Raw genomic sequence first — 22,402 nt, 5'->3', positions numbered from 1 at the left:
GGTGGACCTCAACTTAAAAACAATAGATGGAAAGAAGTCTCATATAATTGCTTATCTAGAAAAAAAATCAATTCAGACCTTTTTTCTTTGTTGTTATTGTTTTAAATTAAATTATTATAATAATACCATGACCAACAAAAGAAAGAAAATTAATAAAAAGTGAGTATTACTGATGTCGTTAATTCACTTTTCAGAGTTCATAAATATTTTCTCTGTTATATTGATATTTTTTTGCAATGTAATTAGTTTCTCTAAAAAACAATGGTCTGTTATAAAAGTAATTATTTATGCCAGCTCTGCGTATGTGAAAGCTAACATTCGAACTGTATTGTAATTTTATTATTTTACTTTTGTTGTTGTTGTTGGCTGCTTTTTACTTCTCCTCAGCTTGTAAACTAATTTTTTGTGACTGACCCATGAGCTAAATATCTGATCCTACAAAATAATAAAATTTAAAGACTAACTACCCCTATTTTGTCTCAATTTCTCAGATAAGTCGCTTATAGAAAAAACAACTTAGGCTGCAGTGGATCTTATAGTTCACATTATCCTTTCGCATTATACATTTACATTCTGGTTTCTGCAGATTTTTAATTGTAGCGTTCTTGTGTTTTATTGATAGGTTGAAATAGTGACTAATTAAGAATGCATACCATTTCTTGAATAAAACTATTAAAGAGCTACAAAAAGCACCCACTAAAAAAATTACGAGTGCTATGGTATGTGAAAAATCTCACTTGTAAACAAAATTTGTGATGTAAATATTTGCAAGTGTGATTCACACTTAACTATTTTTGTTTAGCTCAACGTTAATAATGTTAAGCTGTATAGAGATGATGTGGAAATGTAGAAAAACAAGCAGTATATTTGTGCAAATTAAAAAAAAAAGTTTAACTAACATAACAATGTTTTTAAAAAAAATACTATACACCAATATTAATATACTTTTGCAAACACTTTTCATAGGAAACTACATCAGTAAATTTTGCACCACAATATTCAGCAAACCTTTTGGTGAACAATATACTATCATACTGAGATTTCATATGGGTGGAATACTTAAACCAAGTGGAGCTTGAAGCATTCAACAAATCATCTATAAAAAAACCCATACTATTCACCGTTAGTTGTCTTCCATACTCTTCCCTGAACGAATACTCTTTTGACCAAAATGACTTTTGGAAAACTAAAAAATACAAATACATTAATAATGAAGTTTACACTTTAGGGTTAAAGTAGGAATGAACCATAAAAGTAATGGCTAAAGTATTGAAACAGAGTATGGCAGAATTTAGGCAAAGCATGACAGCACTTTGTTTTAACATTTAGATTATAATCTGAAAAAGAAGTTGATGTTTCATAGTGTTGATAGTTATCAAAAGCAAAATTCGAAAACAGTGAAAATCAATTTGCTTAGCTATAGAAAATATTGCCACCAAAAACAATTCAGAATTTGATTAATTCTTTCACTTTAGGTAGGAGTGTGAACTATAAATTGATTAATTCTTTTACTTACCATTTGAGACAGTCAAATCAAAGTGGAATTGGGTATAATCTTGCAGTTGCTTATGTTGGACATCGTACTCATACAGACGAAAGGCTGGGTTGTTTTGATAATTAGGTGTAATGCTTGGACAGATTAGTAGAAAGGCATCACTGCGTGACTCTTTTATATTTTGAAGTTTGACCTTATCAGAATGAGTATGCCCAAAAAGCTGGCCTAAATTAAAACAAGTACATGCATCACAAATGAAAAAGTCAGAAAAGAGCTTTTTAAAAGAATTTAAAAGTTTCAAGCTTCTCGATTAGTTGTTACAAATATGAAATTAATGTGAAGTCATTATTGTGAAAAAAATGACCACAACATCAGAAAAAAAAAATAATATTTAATGAATACCTGTGACAACATCAGGATACAGGGTTGTGGTAAATTCCAGGTAGGCTTCTGTATAATTTTGAAGCCACATGTTTTTTTCTCCTGGGTAGGTTGAACAACTGAAAGCAATAATCATAATAGAAATGTTCAAAAAAAATAGATTGCTATCACTTGCAAGGATTTAATTCTGCAGGTAAATATAATTTTTGTTACGGGGAAAAAAGAAGTAATATCTTGCAACAGCAAAAATTTTATGGTCATATCTTACACAAAGAGAGTAAAAGAGAGTAGCTTGCATGCAATGAATTATGCCTACAGAGTACCAAGTGCGGAATTGTTATTCTTTTCATGTTTGTTTTTGTGAATTTCTAATTTCTGCACACTTTAAATTAATGTAAGTTTAAAATAAAATAAAATTGTGCAATCAAATGATTATGTGCCTTTTAGGATAGCATAATGGTAAGAATGTGCTGACCAGGAACTTAATTTTATTCGGTTGTCAGTATATGTAAAAATATGAAAAGCTTACCCTGGTGGAATATGACCAGCAAGAACAACTTTTTGTTTTCGGTGACTGGCATCCTCTAACAGTTTCTTTAGCCACAACAACTGTTCATCGCCAATTATCGTTATTTTTGGATCTACTCCATATGCTCGTGAGCTCCAGTAATTTGAATTTAACATCACCATCACAAGATGGCCATCTAAAAAACAATATTATGGATACACGATTTAAGATTTTTACTACTAAAATTCCTTCATTCAACAATACTGCGATCATTATGATCTCTTTCTAACAATATCTGTTTTGTTTTTCTTCTCTCAAACAGTTGATAAACCACAATTTTTAAAGAAGAAGATTTTTAAACAAGAACACTGGTAACAGAATTTGCAACACCAACAAACTTCTTATATAAGAACAAAAAAGTTAATTTACCATCTATAGTGATTTTGTAGTACCCTCCATATTCAAATGTTTGTAGAAATTCATCTCTAGTGTTTAATTTTTTCACGCTACCACGAAAAATGTAAGGTTCAAAAACACTTCCCAGAGCTTCGTACAAGTAACTATGATTTTTTGGTGGTGGGCCATAATCAATGAACAAATCGTTGTTACCTACAAATTGAAATCGATATTCGAAGTATGTGTAAAAGTGTAAAATAGATTAAAGTCACAGACACATTATAAAGGCAATCCACAATTATGATATAAACAGAACCTAAGAGTTAAGAAAAAAGACGTCAATTTTTTTTTTCTTAAATATTTACCATATAAAATACCTTAAAAAATACAATTTTCAAACCAAATTTAGTAACAAAATACAGAATTGTTTTAATACATTAAAGGTTAGCTTGGCGTATATACAAGGACCTTTGAGGATAAAGTAAACAACCTGTGCTTTGTTCTTGAAGTTATATCATGTTATAATAACATTCTTGTAGTTATGAAAACGGAAGTTATTGTATGAAAATAATAACATAGTCAGATCCTAACTTCTTGCATGAAAATTCAGTTGGCTGTCTTTTTACAATAAAAACTGCAGTTGTTTGTTTGTGTTACAGCCTTTACTGACAAGAGATTCTTCATTCCCTTTTTCCTAATTCTTCTTCACATCTGATTAATGTCTACATTTTTTTATTCACAAAAATAAGCACTGTATTGAAATACGTTTTTTTGAATATAACATAAGTTATTATACAAAAATACAATCAACGAAGGGGAGTTATTTGAAAGAAATAGATCAAATATGTAACTTATGAATATAATTTGATATTCTAAAAGCTGAATATTTAGAAAAAGTTAACAACTTTAAATTTATCAAATAAACAAATTAGCGCTAAATTTTAACGTTATATCGCTACGAAATCAAAAGAAATGTCACTAATTAACGCTAAAAAAGCCCAAACATGAGATAACACTATAGCGTTAATTATTATTGTAAAATAGCAAAATAGTTGGCTAATAACGCTAATAGCGCTAATTTATTTAATTTGTTTAAGCTTGAAAAAGTCTATATTGAGAGGAGTATGTATAATAGGTGAAGAGTATTAAATGATGGTCCTAAACCATTTAAAGTTTTTATGCTTTGCAGCAACTATGGATTTACTACTTTTCCTATCAAACTTGCAATGGCGATGTCACAGTATTAGATATTTTTATCTAACATGTGATTACTTTTGTTTTGAAATGCAAATGGCACACCGTAGAAAGAAAAATAAGTTAAGTTTGTCTGTTAGATATTTAATCACACAGTCTTAAAATGTTAACAAAATCTTTTTCCAAATCTTAACCCTTCCCGCCCCAGGCATTTTATGTTCCTGATCCCAGGTGTTTTTAGCAAAAAACACATTTTTCGTAACTTTTATAATATTAGTCTAAAATAAACCTTAACAACTAATTTAAAGCATATACTATGTTTAAAATGCATGTAAGGTATTTCTCTTTTTTTAAAAATGGTCATAAAGCATTATCTAAGTCCCGGTTCGAACCCGGTAATAGACAATTCAGTAAGAATTGTAAGTATATAAAAGGAAAGTTGGCAATTCGTCTATTAGCCATGCTTAGATTGTGCTTATTGGACCACAACCTATGCTTAGTTAGTGCTTTTGACCAGCAAATAATAGGAATGTAAGAGGAACTTCTTATCAAGTATATAAAACATAATTTTGAGATATATAAATCATAATGTATACTAAAACGTTATCGGTTTCTCAGTTCTCTATTCGGACATCATTTGAATATAATTACCAATGAAATCTTTATAATTAGCTAGCTTTCTTCAAACTAGGTTCTGCCACTTCATCATTATCAGTTGAACTTTCATCAACACATTCTTCACCACCATCAGAAAATCCCAAAAAATCTTTGTCTTCACTATCACTCTGGCCAAATAATCTGTTAATTGGATCATCACTTGCTACTACATCCTCATCGCTATCCTCTTTAAGGTTTAGTTCATTAATAGAGAGACCAAATGATGCATTACTGCTGCTAAAAGGTGAAGATCCAGAGCCACAGTATGCACTAAATCCAGTCGCCATCTTTGTTTTAATTTTGAAAAGCAAATTTGCATAACATACGGTAGCCGAATTTAAAAATCATCAGATCAGGCTCAAATAAAAGATAAATTATTCTAGTGTTAAAAAAAATCAATCTTGTTAGTTTTAGATACCGGGCGGCCGTGAGGGCAGTTTAAAGTAGTCCTAGTAAAATCCCAGACCTGTCCGGGATCAGGATTATTTTAGTATAGAAATATCCCGGACTAGTCCGGGAACGAGACGGGAAGGGTTAAGCACATCATTCTATAAAAACGTTTCTTTCTTCACCCTCTGTTCATATTAAATATTTCACATTCATTATCTTATTTCTCTAGGCTTGCTAATACACGTTAATTTAAGATGCTTTCTAAAAAATCATGCTTTTTTTGAACAAAACCTTAGCAAACAAAATAAAACAAACAAATTATTCAGCAAATCAAAACATAAATAATGGCTCTTATTCACGTTTTTTACAGAAATTTTGATTAAAAGTATGTCAGAAATAAAGGCAGTGCAAACATCAATAGATCGACTTAAAATTTTTAGAGACGTTTTCTTAAACATTAAATGTGCAGTGGCTATAACACTGTTACAACGGCGCATATATATCTTATGTTTTAAGCCAGTTTTTTTTAATGTTTTTAATGTTATTCCACTTTTTCTCAAAAATACTGAAGTTTTCTCGGCTTCTAATGTTTCATATATCCTTCAAAGATAATTGGCTAATAAAATTCAGAAGTGACTTAGACTTCAGCCTGCAGGGAATATGTATTAGAATGGCTTTAAAAAACGTAAACAAACGAAAGTATGCTGTAAATCTGTGTATATTCAGTGAACTTCGCATAGTTCCAAAGGACACCGCTTTCAATTGAAATTTGAATAGAATTTAAATAGACTATTCGTGAGTTGTATCGCCTGTTCTTTTATACCTCTATGATCCATATAAACAACCAAGAAAGAATTGTCATCTCATAATGCCCGTATACGTCTGTCATAATGCCCGTATACGTCTGTCATAATATATCATAATGCCCGTATACGTCTGTCTGTCTGTCTGTCTGTCACACAAAATGGTATCTTAGCTGCAACGGGCGAACCCGTGGATTTTCCACGGGCTAACGACTAGTCTTAAAATACTAAAAATCGTCAAAAAAAAAAGAAAAAAGAACTTACCAATAAGTGGAAAGACAGGAACAGTTGGTAGTCCATCACCAATTATCACTGTACTGTTTCCAATTGACCAAAGGACAGATTCAGTAGCATTGACTTGAAAATAATCATAACTATGTGCAGACTGGTCACCTAATTATAAGCAAAACGATTTCCTTATAATTTTCTTAGTCTATTTTGTAATGATATGTGTGATGTTATCTGTCACAAATAAATTTTTTTAATTTTTCTCTCGTTGACACTCGAAAAACTTTGGGGGAAAACTTGTTATATAATAATTTTCCGGAAAACCCATCTTAAAACATGAAAAGAAGGCTTTTATCAGGAATAAAACACTTTATTTTATTTGTATGTGGCATTTTCTTGCTATATATATATATATATATATATATACCTTTATATGACGAAACAAACTTTGTTTTTCTTTTATTATTGTAAACAAAACATAAAATCTGGAAGACATAAATAAATCAAAAAAGAAAACAAAATGTAGAGGGAAGTAGTAATTAAAGGCAAGATATAGTCATTGTTGTACAAATTATTTTAGATATGGAAGGAGATGTAATTTCAACAAAATCTCCATTTAGAAAATTCAGCATGTTATAGTAAAAACCCACTGCTATTTTAACACACAAAAACAATGACATTTTAATGACGCACCAACCTGTAATCAACACAAATTCTGCAGATCTGTCCAACTTCTTGTTGACATTTTGCAGTTTATTAGAAAGAGATTGCAACAACAGGGTTGATGAATCACATTGAACTCTACCAAATGTTGCTACATTGTCTGCATAAGTGGTTGAGTTCTCTTTTTTTAAAGGCTTGTCTCGACACATGCCATGCTTCTTATTTGTTATATTAGCATTGTAGTATATGTCTAAGTGTGTATCTGATATTTGGAAGAAGTACTTAATATTGGTATGACGATGCCTTGTTGCACCTACAAATCTCTTATTGCACCGAAAAACCACTGCTGCTAACGACACAGCAAGCATTGCTACTATAACGGCAAGCAAAATTATCAGAACACGGAATTTACTTGAGCAGTTTTGGTCTTGTTGAATTGCATTGTTGTCTTTTTCTTTTCTGTCTGCATTTTCTGCATGCAGTAATGTGACAGAAGGTGAAAGCTAAAATTAGACAAAAGAATACAAACAACAATAAATACGACTTCCATTTACACTTTTTGTTAATATATTTACACCAATGCTGTTTGTTATTTTTATGTTAGTAAATAATACTGATATGTCTTTTATTTATTACATATATATCGTAATTGGAGAATTGTTTTAATATTTGTAGTGGGTGTTTATAGAGAATGATTTATCTACTAATCTACTATATACTTGTATAACTTTTCAACTGTCCTAACTGTTTTTTATACATCATTTTTAGACCTAAAGATGGATTCTCATTCCCAAAATAGGTCATCATATGAAATCACAAGGGTTTGCCACCCAAAATCTCCAGATCAGAGCTTTATGGTACAATCAGTCTAAGGTTACAGAGATAAAGAACACTAGGTCCTAGTTTCCTTTTAAGAATAAATTTTCAGCAACATGTTTATGAGGTGAAGACTCTTACTTTTCTTAAATAGTTAGAAATATTTATCCAAACTAAATGAAATTAGGTACTTCACTATTTTGAGGTTGGCAAAGTTGGAACGTGTTGAAACGTTATATATAATGATGTTGTTTACATATTGAACTAGTTATGGAAAAAGATTTGAGATAGTAATATTTCTTGCATTAAACAAATTAGCAATCAAATGTAGGGAAATATTTTGCACTCCAGAAATTGTGTACAACAAATTAAAAACAAGCTTTATAAACATTTTAACTATCTGAATAATTTTGATATTATAAAATAAAAATATTTCTATTTTGAACACACTATAATAGATTATAACCTGGACCATTGCAACCATCAAGATCTTTAACTGATAATCAGGATGGTATGCCAATTTTTTCTCATTGCGTCGGTCATGTGGTGCATATTTCACATGATATACACTCAAGATGCCTAGTGTCATAATTCCAGTAACTGTAGGCAGAAATACAATACAAAAGATTCAACGTTTGAATTGCTGTCTGGTACATTTAGGACATGCATTTTTGAACATCAGTAAAGACAAATGATTACATTAATAAAAATACTTGTCACAGAAAACTAGTTGATGATCTTATAGAAAAATCCACTTCTGCCATAAAACAGTGAGAAACACCCGTCATTTATATAATTTTGAAGACAACAGCAATAACCCGCAGGCCCGGAAATTTGGCGGAAACAATCGTTTTATTTATAGTTATAGTTCGGAAACTATCCGTTGAGAACGGACGTGTTTGTTGATTGTTGATAAAAGTTATTGATAAAGTTATGATAAACCAAGATTTTACTCATATTTGTTACAGATTTTAACACAGATTTATTTTGTAATTGATACATGATAACCAAGAAGACATTTTGTGAATTGACTAATAATTTGGAAGGAATTTACAAAATAAGTCGTTGCTCTGAAAATTGATTGCGGGAGAATTTTCTACACCAGCTTCTTACATTCCATCTAATAGAAACCAGGTGATATGAGAAAAATTCTATTTTACACATTAATTTTAACAACATTCGTAATTAGTTCCAGTGATCAACAAGTACATTATGAAACTTCATTACCGTCGTTACCAAAGAATACCCAAGCGAGACATCTTAAAAGAGGGAAATCACGGGTATTGTATTATTCAAATTGCAGTGCCACGTTTAATCTTATTCTTGATGGTGATATTGAAGTTAATCCAGGACCTGGTTTCGTCGCTCCTAAATGCAGCACTTGTTCTAAAGTAGTGAGATGTAACCAAAAACGTCTATTATGTAGTCAATGCCTCGATGTTTCACATGCAGTATGCCAAAATAAACAACACTTGGTTACGAATTCTCGAGTACCGTACGAAACAATGTGTGATCGATGTCTTCATACTGTTCTCCCGTTTCTCAATGTTTCACTAAATACATCCTATGTAGAAAGTGAGAACGACGTATCAATGACTGACTACCATCTTGAAGCGCTGAACAAAAACAAACATTTGTTAAAAATATCCACATTATCGAATATGTTGAATTACCAGGTTTCAAGCTAGTCTATAAAAACCGGGAAGAAAGGCGAGGAGGTGGTGTGGCAGCGTATGTTAAAGATGATATTGACTTTAAATTACGAAATGACATCACAACTTTACATAACGAACTTGAACACATATGGATAGAGATAAATGGTCACAATAGACATAGCAAAATTCTGTTGGGTGTTTTTTATCAACCGAACTTTGACGATGCAAGCAAAGCTGAATGGCTCAGTAAAGTGGATATTATATTAGATAAGTCGTGTCTCAGTGGAGAGGTCACATTGTTATTACCGGTGATATGAACATCAACTTGTTGGAGAATTCACAGATCACAACAGTGTACAACCGACATTCTTGACTCTCATAACTTAGTACAACATGTTACGAAGCCAACCAGAAGAGGGACTACGCTAATTAACCATTTTATAACAAACGCTCAATGTAAAGTAAAACTTTGTGATGTTACTCCAACACCAGAAATAAGTGATCATGATGCTATATATGCCTGTATCAACACAAGAGTTACAAGATTTCAGCCTCGTTTTAAATATATACGTGATTACAAGAATTACATTTTAAATGATTATGTCACTGACTTTTCCCAATTACCATTGAGTGTTGTTTATTCTTCAGAATCTGCAGATGATAAACTAGATATTCTCAATGAATTAATATCTTCATGTATAGAACGACATGCACCATTGAAACGAATCAAAGTTACCAGACCTCCAGCACCATGGCTAAAAGATCTCCGCATTAATGATATGCAAAGCAAATGTAGAGAATTGCGTCACAAAGCTCACCTGACACAATCTGATAGTGACTGGGATAATTTCAGAGATATTCGAAATAACCTGAAACGTACGATCAAGCACACTAGGAAAACGTTTTTCAAGAAAGCTCTAAGCTCAAAAAGACCTGCAGATGTGTGGAAGTTTATTCACCGTATTCTGAATCCGAAGAAAGATAAAATTTGCCTGGATCCAACCACGCTGAATGATCACTATGTATCAACCGCGAATAGAATTTTGAACGCTGTTCCAACTACACAAGATGACTTATTGAATCATATTAACAATTTCCAACTACGCAATGACCGTTCAGAGTTGTATTTTAGACATGTGACCTATGCGGAAGTTGAAACAGAACTGAAATCGCTTCGCATGGATTGTTCCGCTGGATTCGATAATATACCAGTTGCTCTTATAAAACCTGTATTAGAATATCTCATTTCACCTTTAACACATGTTATTAATTCTGGTATTGATGAGCAAAAATTTCATACGCAATGGAAAATCGGAAAGGTTTCTCCAATTCCAAAATGTGACAATGCTACTTCTCCAGATCAGTATCGACCTGTTTCAGTTTTGCCGACCTTGTCTAAAGTGTACGAAAGGTGTATCGCAAATCAAATATGTGAATACATCTCATCTGAGAATGTACTCAAAGACACCATGTCCGGATTTAGAAAGCATCACTCGACTACCACCTTACTGCTGAAAATACACGATGATATTATAAAAGCCATGGAAAAGGGTGAAGTGACACTAGCAATGTTTTTAGATTATTCCAAGGCATTTGATACAGTTGATTTCAAAACTATCATAACTAAGCTGTATCATCTTGGCTTTTCTAAACCAGCTGTTCTATGGATGTTTTCCTACCTCAACAATCGATTGCAGTACGTTCAAATCGATGACTGTTCATCATCGATGGAGACCGTTCAATTTGGTGTGCCACAGGGTTCAGTTCTAGGGCCGATTCTTTTCAACTTGTACGTAACTGACCTACAAGATGCAGTTCATGGGACAGTTTGTCAATTCGCAGACGACACATCTTGCTATGATCACTGTAAACAAAACGAATTACCGAATGCCATTGAACAACTCACACAACGTTTGGACAACTTGTGTGACTGGTCTTCCAACAACAACCTTGCTTTCAACCAAGGCAAGACTAAAATCATGCTGTTTTCGGGAAGCGGAATGTCACAAACACATAAGTTAGATGATGACACACATGTAACCTTCAATATTAAACATTGTGATAAACTTATTGAAAGAGTTGCAAGTTATAAGTTACTTGGTGTGCATTTTGATGAACATTTAGCCTGGGACACTCATTTAAACCAGCTTTTGAAATCTACTTACTGTAAGCTTTCTGTATTGCGCAAATTGAAACATTCAGCTTCTCAGTACTTACGTAAACAGTTAGCGGAGACACTGTTACTCTCTAGACTTGACTACTGCAATGTGGTGTTTTCCAACGCACCAGATTACAAACTTAACCGTATAAACAAAGTTTTAAGATGTGCAGCAGCCTTTGTTACAGCGCACTACTGTACCACAGCAGATATTTTGAATTTGAAATGGTTGCCCTCCAAAGAGAGAATTAACTTGAACATGTTGAAACTCGCTCACAAATCTTTGCATGAAACAGAATTTCCCACATACCTGAAAGGGCTGGAAATGAAGAAAACAGAAAGAACGACAAGAAGTTCTGAAAGATGTGTGTCCGAATTCAAAGTTAACGCATTGGATAAAACTTTTATTGGAAGAAGTAGTCGACAACTGAACGATCTTCCCACCAGTCTACGAAAAGAAGTGGTTTATAAAAAATTTGTTTACGGAGCTAAATGTTATTTATCAGATAGAGCTCTTGCAAAATATATAAATAAACATTAGTTTTTTTTGTTTTGTTTTTTATAGAAAATATTGCATTCAATATATACACACACTGTTCACTTTTATTTACGACTTTACGATTGCATGTTTATTTGTTGATTTTGTCCTGTTCTTATATATTCCAACAACAGCCTCGATTCTACCCAGTATGTCCTCAGTATGCGCATAGCTCCAGCCAATCAAGTTACTATTTCCCCCAGGCTGATTTTTGTTCTCTCCGCTTGTTCTACTCGTTCTATTCCAAGTCCATTTTAGTCTCTGACTTTATTTGATTACATATACTAATACTATAGTATTTCTTTAATATATAATCTGTTCATTTGTTGATTTTGCCTTGTCCCTACGTTTTCTCACCAATCGATTCCACGCTATCGCATCCCACCATGCCTCTAGCCATTTCTCCACTAGTCCTATCTACTCTATTCTCATGTCCATTTCGAGTCAAATTTTAGTTGATTAATGTTTATACTGAAATATATATTACGCTTTTTAAAATTTTCTTTAATTTTTATTATAAATAGCTGTTTTTAATTAGGGATGAAGAGCCATTGTAATATATGGATATGCCCGAAATATACCATTATTATTATTATTATTATTATTTCCGTCACATGATAACAATAAATCATTTCCCTTGAACAATGTTTTAAATTATAACAATTTTACTCACAATCTTAAACTTTTGCCCTATTTCTCAAAGAGCAAGAATTTTCAACGATTTGTGACAGGTCTGCCATTATGAATTGGCATACAAGAAAATGACAGCGGTACAAAACACCGTGATTGCATAAAAAATGCCCTGGCTAGTTGTGTCTGATAAGGCCAGAATATTTTGAACATGAGGTATATCTTGAAACTTTCACTATGAAGCTCTTTTGTTGCTTTTGAGTATTTTTATTTAGAGAATACAACTACTGTGGCTCATTATCCATTGATCTATGCTTGTTGTTTCTAATGAAGAAAATTTGTTCTTCTATTTTTAATTTTTGTTAACGTTATTTCCGGGGCTTCGCTTCAGTGTTATGACTTGATATATTTCCCAAGACCATAAATACAATTTAAGTGATAACATGGTTTATATAATCCATCCAAATAAATATATCGTGAGAATGCAATATGGCAGTCGGCACAGTGACTTGGATTACTTATAACGGAGGGGAAGACGCATTGCACTATGGAGTAGGTATTGTAACTAACTTAGGGCGATTATAAAATGGTTCTCGACTTATTTATCGGTTAAAGCTAATTGTTACTGTGGTTACCAATTCGTTCCCGCAAAGTCTACTTTGCGGAAACGAAAAAACATTTGATCGTTTCCGTCAACTTCAAATCAGGGTAACGATGGATTGTTTCCCTAGACTCCACAAATTTCCAGGCCTGATTGGTCGATATACATTTTTTTCAAAATTTGTTTATTCGTTGCAGTAATGTATAGGGTTATGTGGTTAGACCAAAGCTTACAAAAATATTAAGGTTTAAATGGTTTTGGATGACATCATCAACCTGTTCGTTCAGTAACAGCTTTTCAAAATTGGTCACATTTTGGTCCAAGGTGATCCTTAGCTGCACAGTGAAAGAGTTGTAACTACATTGTAATAGCTTCATTAGTTTAAGGTAAGATATTGATGTTTAATTATAGCGTTATTGACAGCACAACTATAAAGACAAAATGAACAATCTACTTTGCCTGTTACAGTCAAATGCACACATTTTTTGTATTATTATATGATCTCATATAATAATACAAATAATATATACTTACCAAGAGTTCTGAATCACTTTCTGCACTATCTAATGAATTCGAATCTAGATTGGCAGGTTGTTCTTCCATGTTATTTAGTCATTTCATCTAAAGCATATAGCAAAAAGCTAAAATTGATTTCTGTTTCTTGATACCTTTTATTTCCACATAAGAAATTGGGAGTGAATTTCACAATAACTCCTACAGAGTTATAATAAAAAAAACCATCTTAATATTGCTAGTCAGAAACAGATAGTAAATCACAATTAGCTATTCCTTTTTCCCACAACAATCACTGTAGCTATATCTATATTAAATTACCCGTATACATCTGTCTGTCACGCAAAATGGTAGCTTAGCTGCGACGAGCGAACCTGTGGATTTTTCCACGGGCTAACGACTAGTATATATAAAACCTAGAATAGAATGAGAATATATGTTCAACATTGTGTATGGACAAAACCCTTACAATATGAAGAAGTGTGACTGACGATGTTTTCGTCTTTTTCTGTACTGCACTCTTATGCATGCATTTTTTATACAGAATTTTGTAAATATAAATATCTTGTCTAATGCAAAAGAAAGTTTAAAATAGCCTAATTAGCAATTCTCACCAACTTAAGCCATTTGTATCACGAGTGGATTTGAACAACAGGGCTTCTAGAGGTTGAACTAAAAACAACCCTTTTAACCTTAGTTTCTCATTAAAGCATCCGACGAATGACAGATAAAAAAACTCACACTATTTCTAGGTCCCTAAGTTTATGTTTAAGGAAAAACCTAATAACAATAAAAGTTTGCAGAACTTTAAAACTGCTGATCAAAAAAAAGTTTGGTGAAGATCACATCATCAAACTGATACCTATCAAGTGACCTGACCAACAGGTCATACACTTAAATTTTGAACTCTGTGCGCAGCTGATCAGGTATCTGCATTTTTTTTATATTTTTTTTTGTTGTAGCGACATTCGGCAACTATTCCGGAAAAAATGCCAACAAAACCAAATCTAAGCTCCTCACAGATGCAGCCAGCTTAACTCTCAATTCTTGCCAGCAGCATGACATTAATAAGCGCAAAACAATCATAGCAGAGTTATGCTCAAATGCCCCGAATAATGTTGTAAGAGACTGCATTAGACTATATGACCCACTTAAACCATCCTCACAAATAAAGAAGTCCCTAAACCAATGTCTTAGAGAGACCCTCAAAGAAACACTAACCTATCTGAATAAAAAACCATCTGAAACATCCAACAAGCCTGCGATACTGCACAATCTAATCTGCAGAATACAAAACCTATTCCCTGATACCTGTCAAATTTGCAATGAAAAATATTGCATAGGGCGGACTAACAAAACCTTTCTTGCATGTAAGGTATGTGGACAAGAAGTCCACAAAGAGTGTTTTGTTAATCTTTTTTCAGATGGTACTCCAAACTACAATCCTTACAACGTCCCGGGGATCTACTATATCTGCGGAGCTTGTGAGCTTGAAGTTATTCCCCAAGAAGAAACGAACTCAACCTATCAAACACAAAACCTTCCATCAGCCCCTGGGACATCAACATCAACAGAGTGTCAACAAAATATTTCACAGCCAGCTTCTTCAGAACCCCCTGACACAGTAGTAGATGATATAGGTGAGCATGAAACAGAAACTGAAATTCAGGCACCACCAAGTCTGTCCAATGAAGACGAAGAAGATGACATCACCCTGCCAAAAACACTACCAAAAACCCAAATTAGGGAAAACCAATCATTGTCAACAGAGAACCATGAATCACATGAAGATAGCCACAAACCAAAATTAATATGCAGATTCTACATTAAAGGAAAATGCAAATTTGACAGAATCAAAGGTAAAGAATGCAAGTTCTTGCACCCACCACCATGTAAGCCCTTTTAACTCGTGGAACCAATGCAAGAAACGGATGCATACTTGGCAATAAAGGTACCTCCTTCCACCCATTAATCTGCTCAACGTCATTCACAAATAGAGAGTGTTCAACCTAAAATGCAACAAAAGCCATATAAAAGGAACAAAACGAATCAGATCATTAATGAGTACCGTGACCAGCCCACCCAAAAGACCAAATGCTGCCTCAAACCACAAACATAGATTTTTTAGAATACATCTGCCACATGGAATACAGGCTTCTTGTGGCAATGGATACGAAAATCAAAGCCTGATTACCCAACAGACCTACAATCCTCACCCAAACCAAAATCAAGTACCAATGCTGAATCAACACAACATCCTTCCCTTCTGTCAACCAGCAAAACCGCTAACCCACCTCATATCACTTCCACATCAACAAATAACGAACAACCAGATCCCAAAGAGGTACTGAACTCCATCTCATATATTAACATACAAGAACTGAAACCAAAAACTGTTCTATCTAAAGTTTCCCTGACATACTTCATACCAAAAACAACTCTTTATTGGTCTTAGAGAAACCTGGTTACACAACCATACAGATGCTGAACTATACATAAACGGTTACAAAATCTTTTGAACAGATAGCACTCGTAGAAAGACATCCAACATGGGCGGTACTCAGGTGGTGTAGCCATGTATGTTCGAAACGACCTAGCAGCCACTTTCAAACCAGTCCTAAACTACTCAGACATTGCAATACAGATCATCGTCATCTTCTCAGAGCATGAGAACTTAGCCCTAGCTACTATATACCACCAACCAGATGACCACCAAAACAACAGATCAACCTCAGAAAACTACTCACAAGCAATAAATGAGCTACATCAAGTACTGAACATCTCCCTATCTCCAGACATATTCATAATGGGTGACTTCAACCTACCTCACACCAACTGGCCGGATTGCACCCCAAACCAAAATAGTAGCAGAGGTGAAAAAGAAATGATCACCATCACAAACAACCTACTACTTGAACTCAGTCTCACCCAAATCATCCGCAAACCTACACACATAGCTGGAAACATACTTGGCCTTGTATTTACCAACAACACCAACACCATTCACGATATCTCATTTATACCTACACTCAGATCAATATTACACCACTGCTTCCTATATATATCAAAATCTTATGTACCCTCACATATCCCACAACAGACAATTCCTAGAATCTTCTCATCCCCTTTCGATCTTCTAAATTACCAGAGTGAAAGTGTAAACTGGACTTGCATAACGGAAAACCTCCATGCAGTGAACTGGGAGCGGGAATTCCAAGATCTTGATGTACCGGACATTCCAAAGAAATTTTACAACATCTGCAGCAAGGCATCAGATATACATGTCCCATCAAGAAAGATAGAACAAACCAACAGAAATAAAATTCTAAGAGAGAGAATGGCACTCATGAGAAGACGAACCAGGATAAACAAACAACTAGTACGCGTTACATCGCCATCACGTACTGATAGGCTCCAGGCAGAACTCATTCAGATTGAATAGTCACTACAACTCTCATATAGAAATTCAACCATCATGTAAGAAGAGAAAGCCAAAGAATCAATAAAGCGCAACTCCAAATTCTTCTTTTCCTACGCAAAAAAGTTCTCAAAAGTAAAATCCACTGTTGGTCCTCTAGTCGACAAGAGTGGGAACTACATCTCTGATTCAAAAATGATAGCCGACATGCTACTGACGCAGTACTGCAAGATGTTCAGCACACCAAAACAGTACACAAACAAACAAAACCAAAGTCCAAGCAAACCCTCACTACAAAATGTGATATTCAAGGAAACACACTTCTTTAACACAATCAATGAACTCTCAGCAAACTCCTCTTCTGGTCCTAATGACTTACCATCAATCCTACTGAAAAAGTGCAAAAACGTCATAGCCACCCCACTCAAGCTGATTTGGACGAAATCATTTGAAGAAGGAACCATTCCAGACACACCAGTGCTATAATAACCCCAAAACACAAGAGTGAAAGCAAAACTAAAGCTGAAAACTACTGCCCAATTGCCCTAACTTCCCACATCATAAAGGTCTTTGAAAAGGTTGTCTGAAATCAAATTGTGTTATTCATGGAAGAAAATAACCTGTTCAACAGCTCCCAACATGGTTTTTGTTGCGAACGGTTATGTCTGAGCCAGCTTCTTGACCATTTCGACAACATTCTACAAATACTTTGCAACAACTCAAACGCTGTTGTATACCTGGATTTTGCAAAAGCATTTGACAAGGTCGATATAGACATAACCCTTAAAATGATAGAAAACTTAGGTATCAAAGGCAAACTACTCAAATGGCTGAAGTCCTTCCTAAAAAACAGAACCCAGTACGTCTCAGTAAACGGTCACCACTTATGTACCACAAAAGTCATCTCTGGTGTACCACAAAGAAGTGTGCTTGGACTGCTCATCTTCCTGATTCTTATGGGGGATATTCAGGGAATTCCACGAAGAAAACAACACGCGTGCTACACATCGCACGCATAAATCTATTTTAGAAAATTTGCACGTGCGTTTTTTCGATTTTTTTCCTGGTTTATTTCACTCTTATCAGTGAGTGAGTGTTCTTTAAGTGGTGTAAAAGTGCTAAATATATTAACAAAACACCTTGGTTCGTTGTAGGAAGTAATTTATAATAGGTAAATAACATATAATTAAATTTAAACAGTGGACGAAGAGACGCTGATATGTGCCACATGTTGCACTTACTGCAATGGTCTGCCATTTTGTTTGTAGTGCTATTTATCCCCAACCTTGTTCCCAGGGTTATATTTTCTCCGTAGGTTATCTATTATCTATAAAAATGGTAAAAATGGGAGTCATTTTTTATTTATTGAGGTTTCAAGTTTTGATTGTTAGCTTTTGGGAGATGGCTTGTTTGGAATAGTTTAAAGTTGTTTTTAGATTTAAAGTTGTTCTTTAGATTTTTAAAAGTAAAACAAGTATGTTATGTTCTTTTATACAGTTAAGAATTTTAAAATAAAATGTTCAACATACATTTAATTTCACACAGGCAGAAAAAAACACGGCGTTTAATTAACGTTTTTAAAAAAATTTAATTTAATTTTTTTTATTTTACGCGAGTAAAGAGCGTAATTAGCGCATGCGATGAATCGCACGCCTGAATAGCTGTTGCATGCGTCTCATGGAATTCCCTGGATATTGATCTTTCTGTAAGGACGCATCACTCTCAAGCTTTGCAGATGATACAAGACTTACAATGAAGGTTAGCTCTGAAGGTGACATTGAAAAAATGCAAGCAGACCAAACTCAGTCTATGAATGGAGTAAACAAAACAACATGATGTTCAACAATACAAAGTTTGAACTCCAGCAGTACGGAAATGACCTAGATCTGAAGTCAAAGTCAAAGTACAAAACAACGGCATCAACACAAATCCAACCAAAAACACAAATCAAAGATCTTGGAATACTAATGACAGATGATTCTACCTTCAAATCGCATATAAATAAAATCGTAGAAAATACAAAACAACTTACAAGCTGGATTCTTCGAGTCTTTCGTCCTTTTAAGCCACTTCATTTCAACTTTAAATTAAATGTTAATGGTTCAAAAATCTATCCCAGTGATCAAGTCAAATATCTTGGAATCATTCTAGACTCTGACCTAAGCTGGAAATCACAAATTAATAATACCATTATTAGTCTAAAGAAAGCTAATGGAGCTCTAGCCAAAATCCGTCACCTTGTCCCCAAAAATATGCTTCTTCTGATTTACTATGCCATCTTTTATTCACGTATTTTATACTGTTCACAAGTTTGGTGTCAAAAAAGTTATCGTGCACATCGTATTGAAATTCTCCAAAATCATGCTATCCGACTCATTTCTTTTGGAACTCCCTACACACCACTCAGTTCACTCTACTCCAATCTCGGACTTCTCAAGTTTCCCGACATGATCTCTATGCAAAATATTATTTTTCTGCACGACTTAGCTCATAATAGCCTTCCTGACACTATCAAAGATACTTTTTCCATTAACTTTTCTCATGATCAACACACTCATGCTGATCAACAAGGGCTTTTAAAATTACCTTTTGTTTTTTCAACATCATTTGGGAAAAAGACTATTAGATTTCACTCTTTAAAATCCTGGAATGAGGTACAAAAATCTTTTCCTTTTCGACTTCTTAGTAAATCTACCTCTGAGATCAAACCTATCCTATTTCAGCATTTCTTAAACAGCTACTAAATTTTATTATATTTTTTAACTGTATCAGCCTCCATATTTTTTGCATCATGCCTTGTACTTTGATTTTTCTTGGTAAATTCTTATTTGACTAGACTTATCTACATAAACTCCTACCTTTGTGTGTTGTATTAGTTCCAGTCCTGTCTTGTATTTTGTCCTTTTTGTGATGTCCTGTTTCTTAGGCGGTCACCACTTTCATTTAAGCTATTTTGCTTTGTGGTGATCTCCTTTCAATAGACTTATTTACAACAATACTTATATAATCATTTTTCTATAAAATCATGTACTTTTTGTCTATTGATGAATAAATTATTTACTTACTACTTACTTACTTTCGATCACGATCACCAGAAGTTCTCCTACCACTATGGAAATCCCTTTTCATCCCTAGACTCGAGTACTCCTCTCAACTCTGGTCTCCTGCTAGTAAAGGACAAATCAAGGTACTAGAAGCTCTGCAATGGATCTACCTGAAAAAGATCAACTCTGTACACAGAATGACTTACAACAACGCACTTAAACAGCTCAAATTGTACTCGTCACAACGACAATGTGAACGCTATTAAGCCATATACAGTTGGAAAATAGCTGAAGGCATTGTGCGAAACCTTCACCCACCCATGCAACACAAAGAAAAGGGCGTCTCTTTCAACTACCATCAGTGCTGAACAATTCCACAAGCTTTGCTAAACTACACAACAGCTTCCATTATCAAGCTCCAAGAACCGTCAACGTCCTGCCCAAGTCTCTAAGAAGCATCACTTCATGTCCAGTTTTAAAGTTTTAAACAGCCCTCAACAAGTTTCTCAAAACTCTCCCAGATGAACCTGCGATCCCGGAACGATCTAATCCTCATCCTCCTCTCTTTAGAGATGGAGTAGAAGAAGAGGAAGAAGTGACTGACGTCGGTCGTCCACGACAGGCGTGAAGCTACAACTTCAAAAGTTAACATAAGTAACATAAGTAACAAAATATTTTAAACACAGGCCATTTTGTATGATTTTATTTTTAAAAGTTCTAAAAGCCTGACCATCATCTTTCTGGAGGCCTGCATAAAATCCTTAATATATAAAACTAAACCATAACATCAGAGTTCAACTTTTCAAGGTTTTGTCCTCCAACCATGTTCTAATCATTTTTATATACATCATATTTATTTCATTCTGTGTTTTATGCAAAAAAACAACTCCCCAACCTCAGTAAAGTGTCCTAGGACACCAGGAGATTATAAACTTTCTTTAAAGATGGATAAACAGAATGCTTATGTACTAAAGGAGGAAAGACAGTGTCTCATGGTCAAAGCCTTTTTAATTTATAACAGCGTTGTGGCAAAAGAAAGATTTATTTAAAACAATATGGTTAGCAGAAACTGTGAACTCGTGTATTACAGCAATGGCTATAGCTAGCCAATGAAAATTTCGAACTTATTTACCCAGGTGTTCAAACACAAGCAGGCAGCGGACAAAGACCTGAAGGTAAAACGCATATCAACATGGCGGTCATCAACTTGACACTACTTACCACGAGGTTTCTTGGGTCCATGCTAAGTCCTTATTTTCACGAAGCAAATTGGACGGCGAAGTCGTCGGCGAAATGTATCTGAACATGCGCAATTTTACGTGTTTTCATTTTGTTTAAAAAAAATTCGCTTCACCGAAAAGTACAAACAGTTCCTACTTTTTAGCGGTGAAATATTTCGCTGTAAACTTTTAACCAATTAAAACGTCATATTCAGTGTTCATTACTGGAAAGAATTCAAAATAACTGTCTGATTTTTAATCGCAAAGCGCTTTTACCTTAACATCAGAGTCTGCGACCCAAAGACAAACAACGAAAGGCACGGTGGAGACTCGTTGAATTTCCGCGCCCGAAGGCGTAGGAAATTCTTTAAAACCGTCGTTTTTTTCTTTCGGAGTATTTTTTGAGAAAAAATCGACCATGGGATTTCACTTTGCTCAGTCACAGATGTAAACTTCGTACCCAAGCTCCTTAACTACTGGGAAGTCTCGTATTGACGTTTCAGGCCAAAATTGGTATTTGTTTTCGACAAAATTTGGCACAGTTAACAAAAAGAGTATGCTGAACATAATGATGACATAATAATTTTGATTTTTGTCACCTAAATGTCATTTTAGGCCAAAATTGGTCCAAAAATTAAAACTACTTTATTTTCAACAAAAATTGGCAAAGTTAACAAAAAAAGTATGCTGAACATAATGGTGACATCAAAATTTAGATTTTTGTCACCTAAATGCTATTTTAGGCCAAAATTAGTCCAAAAATTAAAACCACTTTATTTTCGGCTAAATCTGGCACAGTTAACAAATAAAGTATGCTGAACATAATGGTGACATCAAAATTTTGATTTTTTGTCACCTAAATATCATTTCAGGCCAAAATTTATCCCAAAAATTAAAACTGCTTTATTTTCGACAAAAATTGACACAGTTAATAAAAAAAGTATGCTGAAAATGATGGTCACATCAAAATTTTGATTTTTTGTCAACTAATGCCGTTTAGGACCATAAACGTTTCAATCGCAAGACTTTCAACCATGAATGATAGGCTGTATTTTTTGTTAGCAATTTCTTTTAAATGTGAGTTTAATGACACG

At 34.0% G+C, this 22,402-nt stretch overlaps 1 protein-coding gene across 6 annotated transcripts; it reads right to left on the bottom strand.

Annotated features, from left to right (window-relative positions):
* Window positions 1-847: 847 nt before the first annotated feature.
* On the bottom strand, window positions 848-21,565 carry LOC130636934 (acid sphingomyelinase-like phosphodiesterase 3a). 6 transcript variants are annotated; one of them, XM_057446793.1, is made up of 10 exons: window positions 21,310-21,329; window positions 13,648-13,734; window positions 11,655-11,792; window positions 6,750-7,218; window positions 6,089-6,217; window positions 2,814-2,993; window positions 2,406-2,580; window positions 1,898-1,995; window positions 1,517-1,720; window positions 848-1,186 (listed from the first exon to the last, which is right to left on the bottom strand). In XM_057446793.1, exons 2-10 carry the CDS (start codon window positions 13,714-13,716, stop codon window positions 924-926), a joined length of 1,725 nt encoding a protein of 574 aa, XP_057302776.1. In that variant the 5' UTR covers window positions 13,717-13,734; window positions 21,310-21,329; the 3' UTR covers window positions 848-923. The 6 variants fall into 6 exon arrangements, with proteins under 6 accessions (XP_057302776.1, XP_057302769.1, XP_057302806.1 ...); XM_057446786.1 differs by lacking the exon at window positions 21,310-21,329 and adding an exon at window positions 13,948-16,175; XM_057446823.1 differs by lacking the exon at window positions 11,655-11,792 and having other exon boundaries at window positions 21,310-21,565.
* Window positions 21,566-22,402: the final 837 nt, after the last annotated feature.

Source organism: Hydractinia symbiolongicarpus, chromosome 1 (genome assembly GCF_029227915.1).
Source record: "Hydractinia symbiolongicarpus strain clone_291-10 chromosome 1, HSymV2.1, whole genome shotgun sequence".
Lineage (NCBI taxonomy): Eukaryota > Metazoa > Cnidaria > Hydrozoa > Anthoathecata > Hydractiniidae > Hydractinia > Hydractinia symbiolongicarpus.
This window is presented reverse-complemented; position numbering and strand designations above follow the sequence as displayed.

Excerpts from the sequence above, each read along its gene's own strand:
- LOC130636934 (XM_057446793.1), bottom strand. The coding sequence starts at position 13,716 with ATGGAAGAACAACCTGCCAATCTAGATTCGAATTCATTAGATAGTGCA. Across the intron at positions 2,994-6,088 it reads TCCTGTCTTTCCACTTATTG|GTAACAACGATTTGTTCATT; the intron begins GTAAGTTCTTTT and ends TTCAATTTGTAG. Across the intron at positions 1,721-1,897 it reads GTATCCTGATGTTGTCACAG|GCCAGCTTTTTGGGCATACT; the intron begins GTATTCATTAAA and ends GTTTTAATTTAG.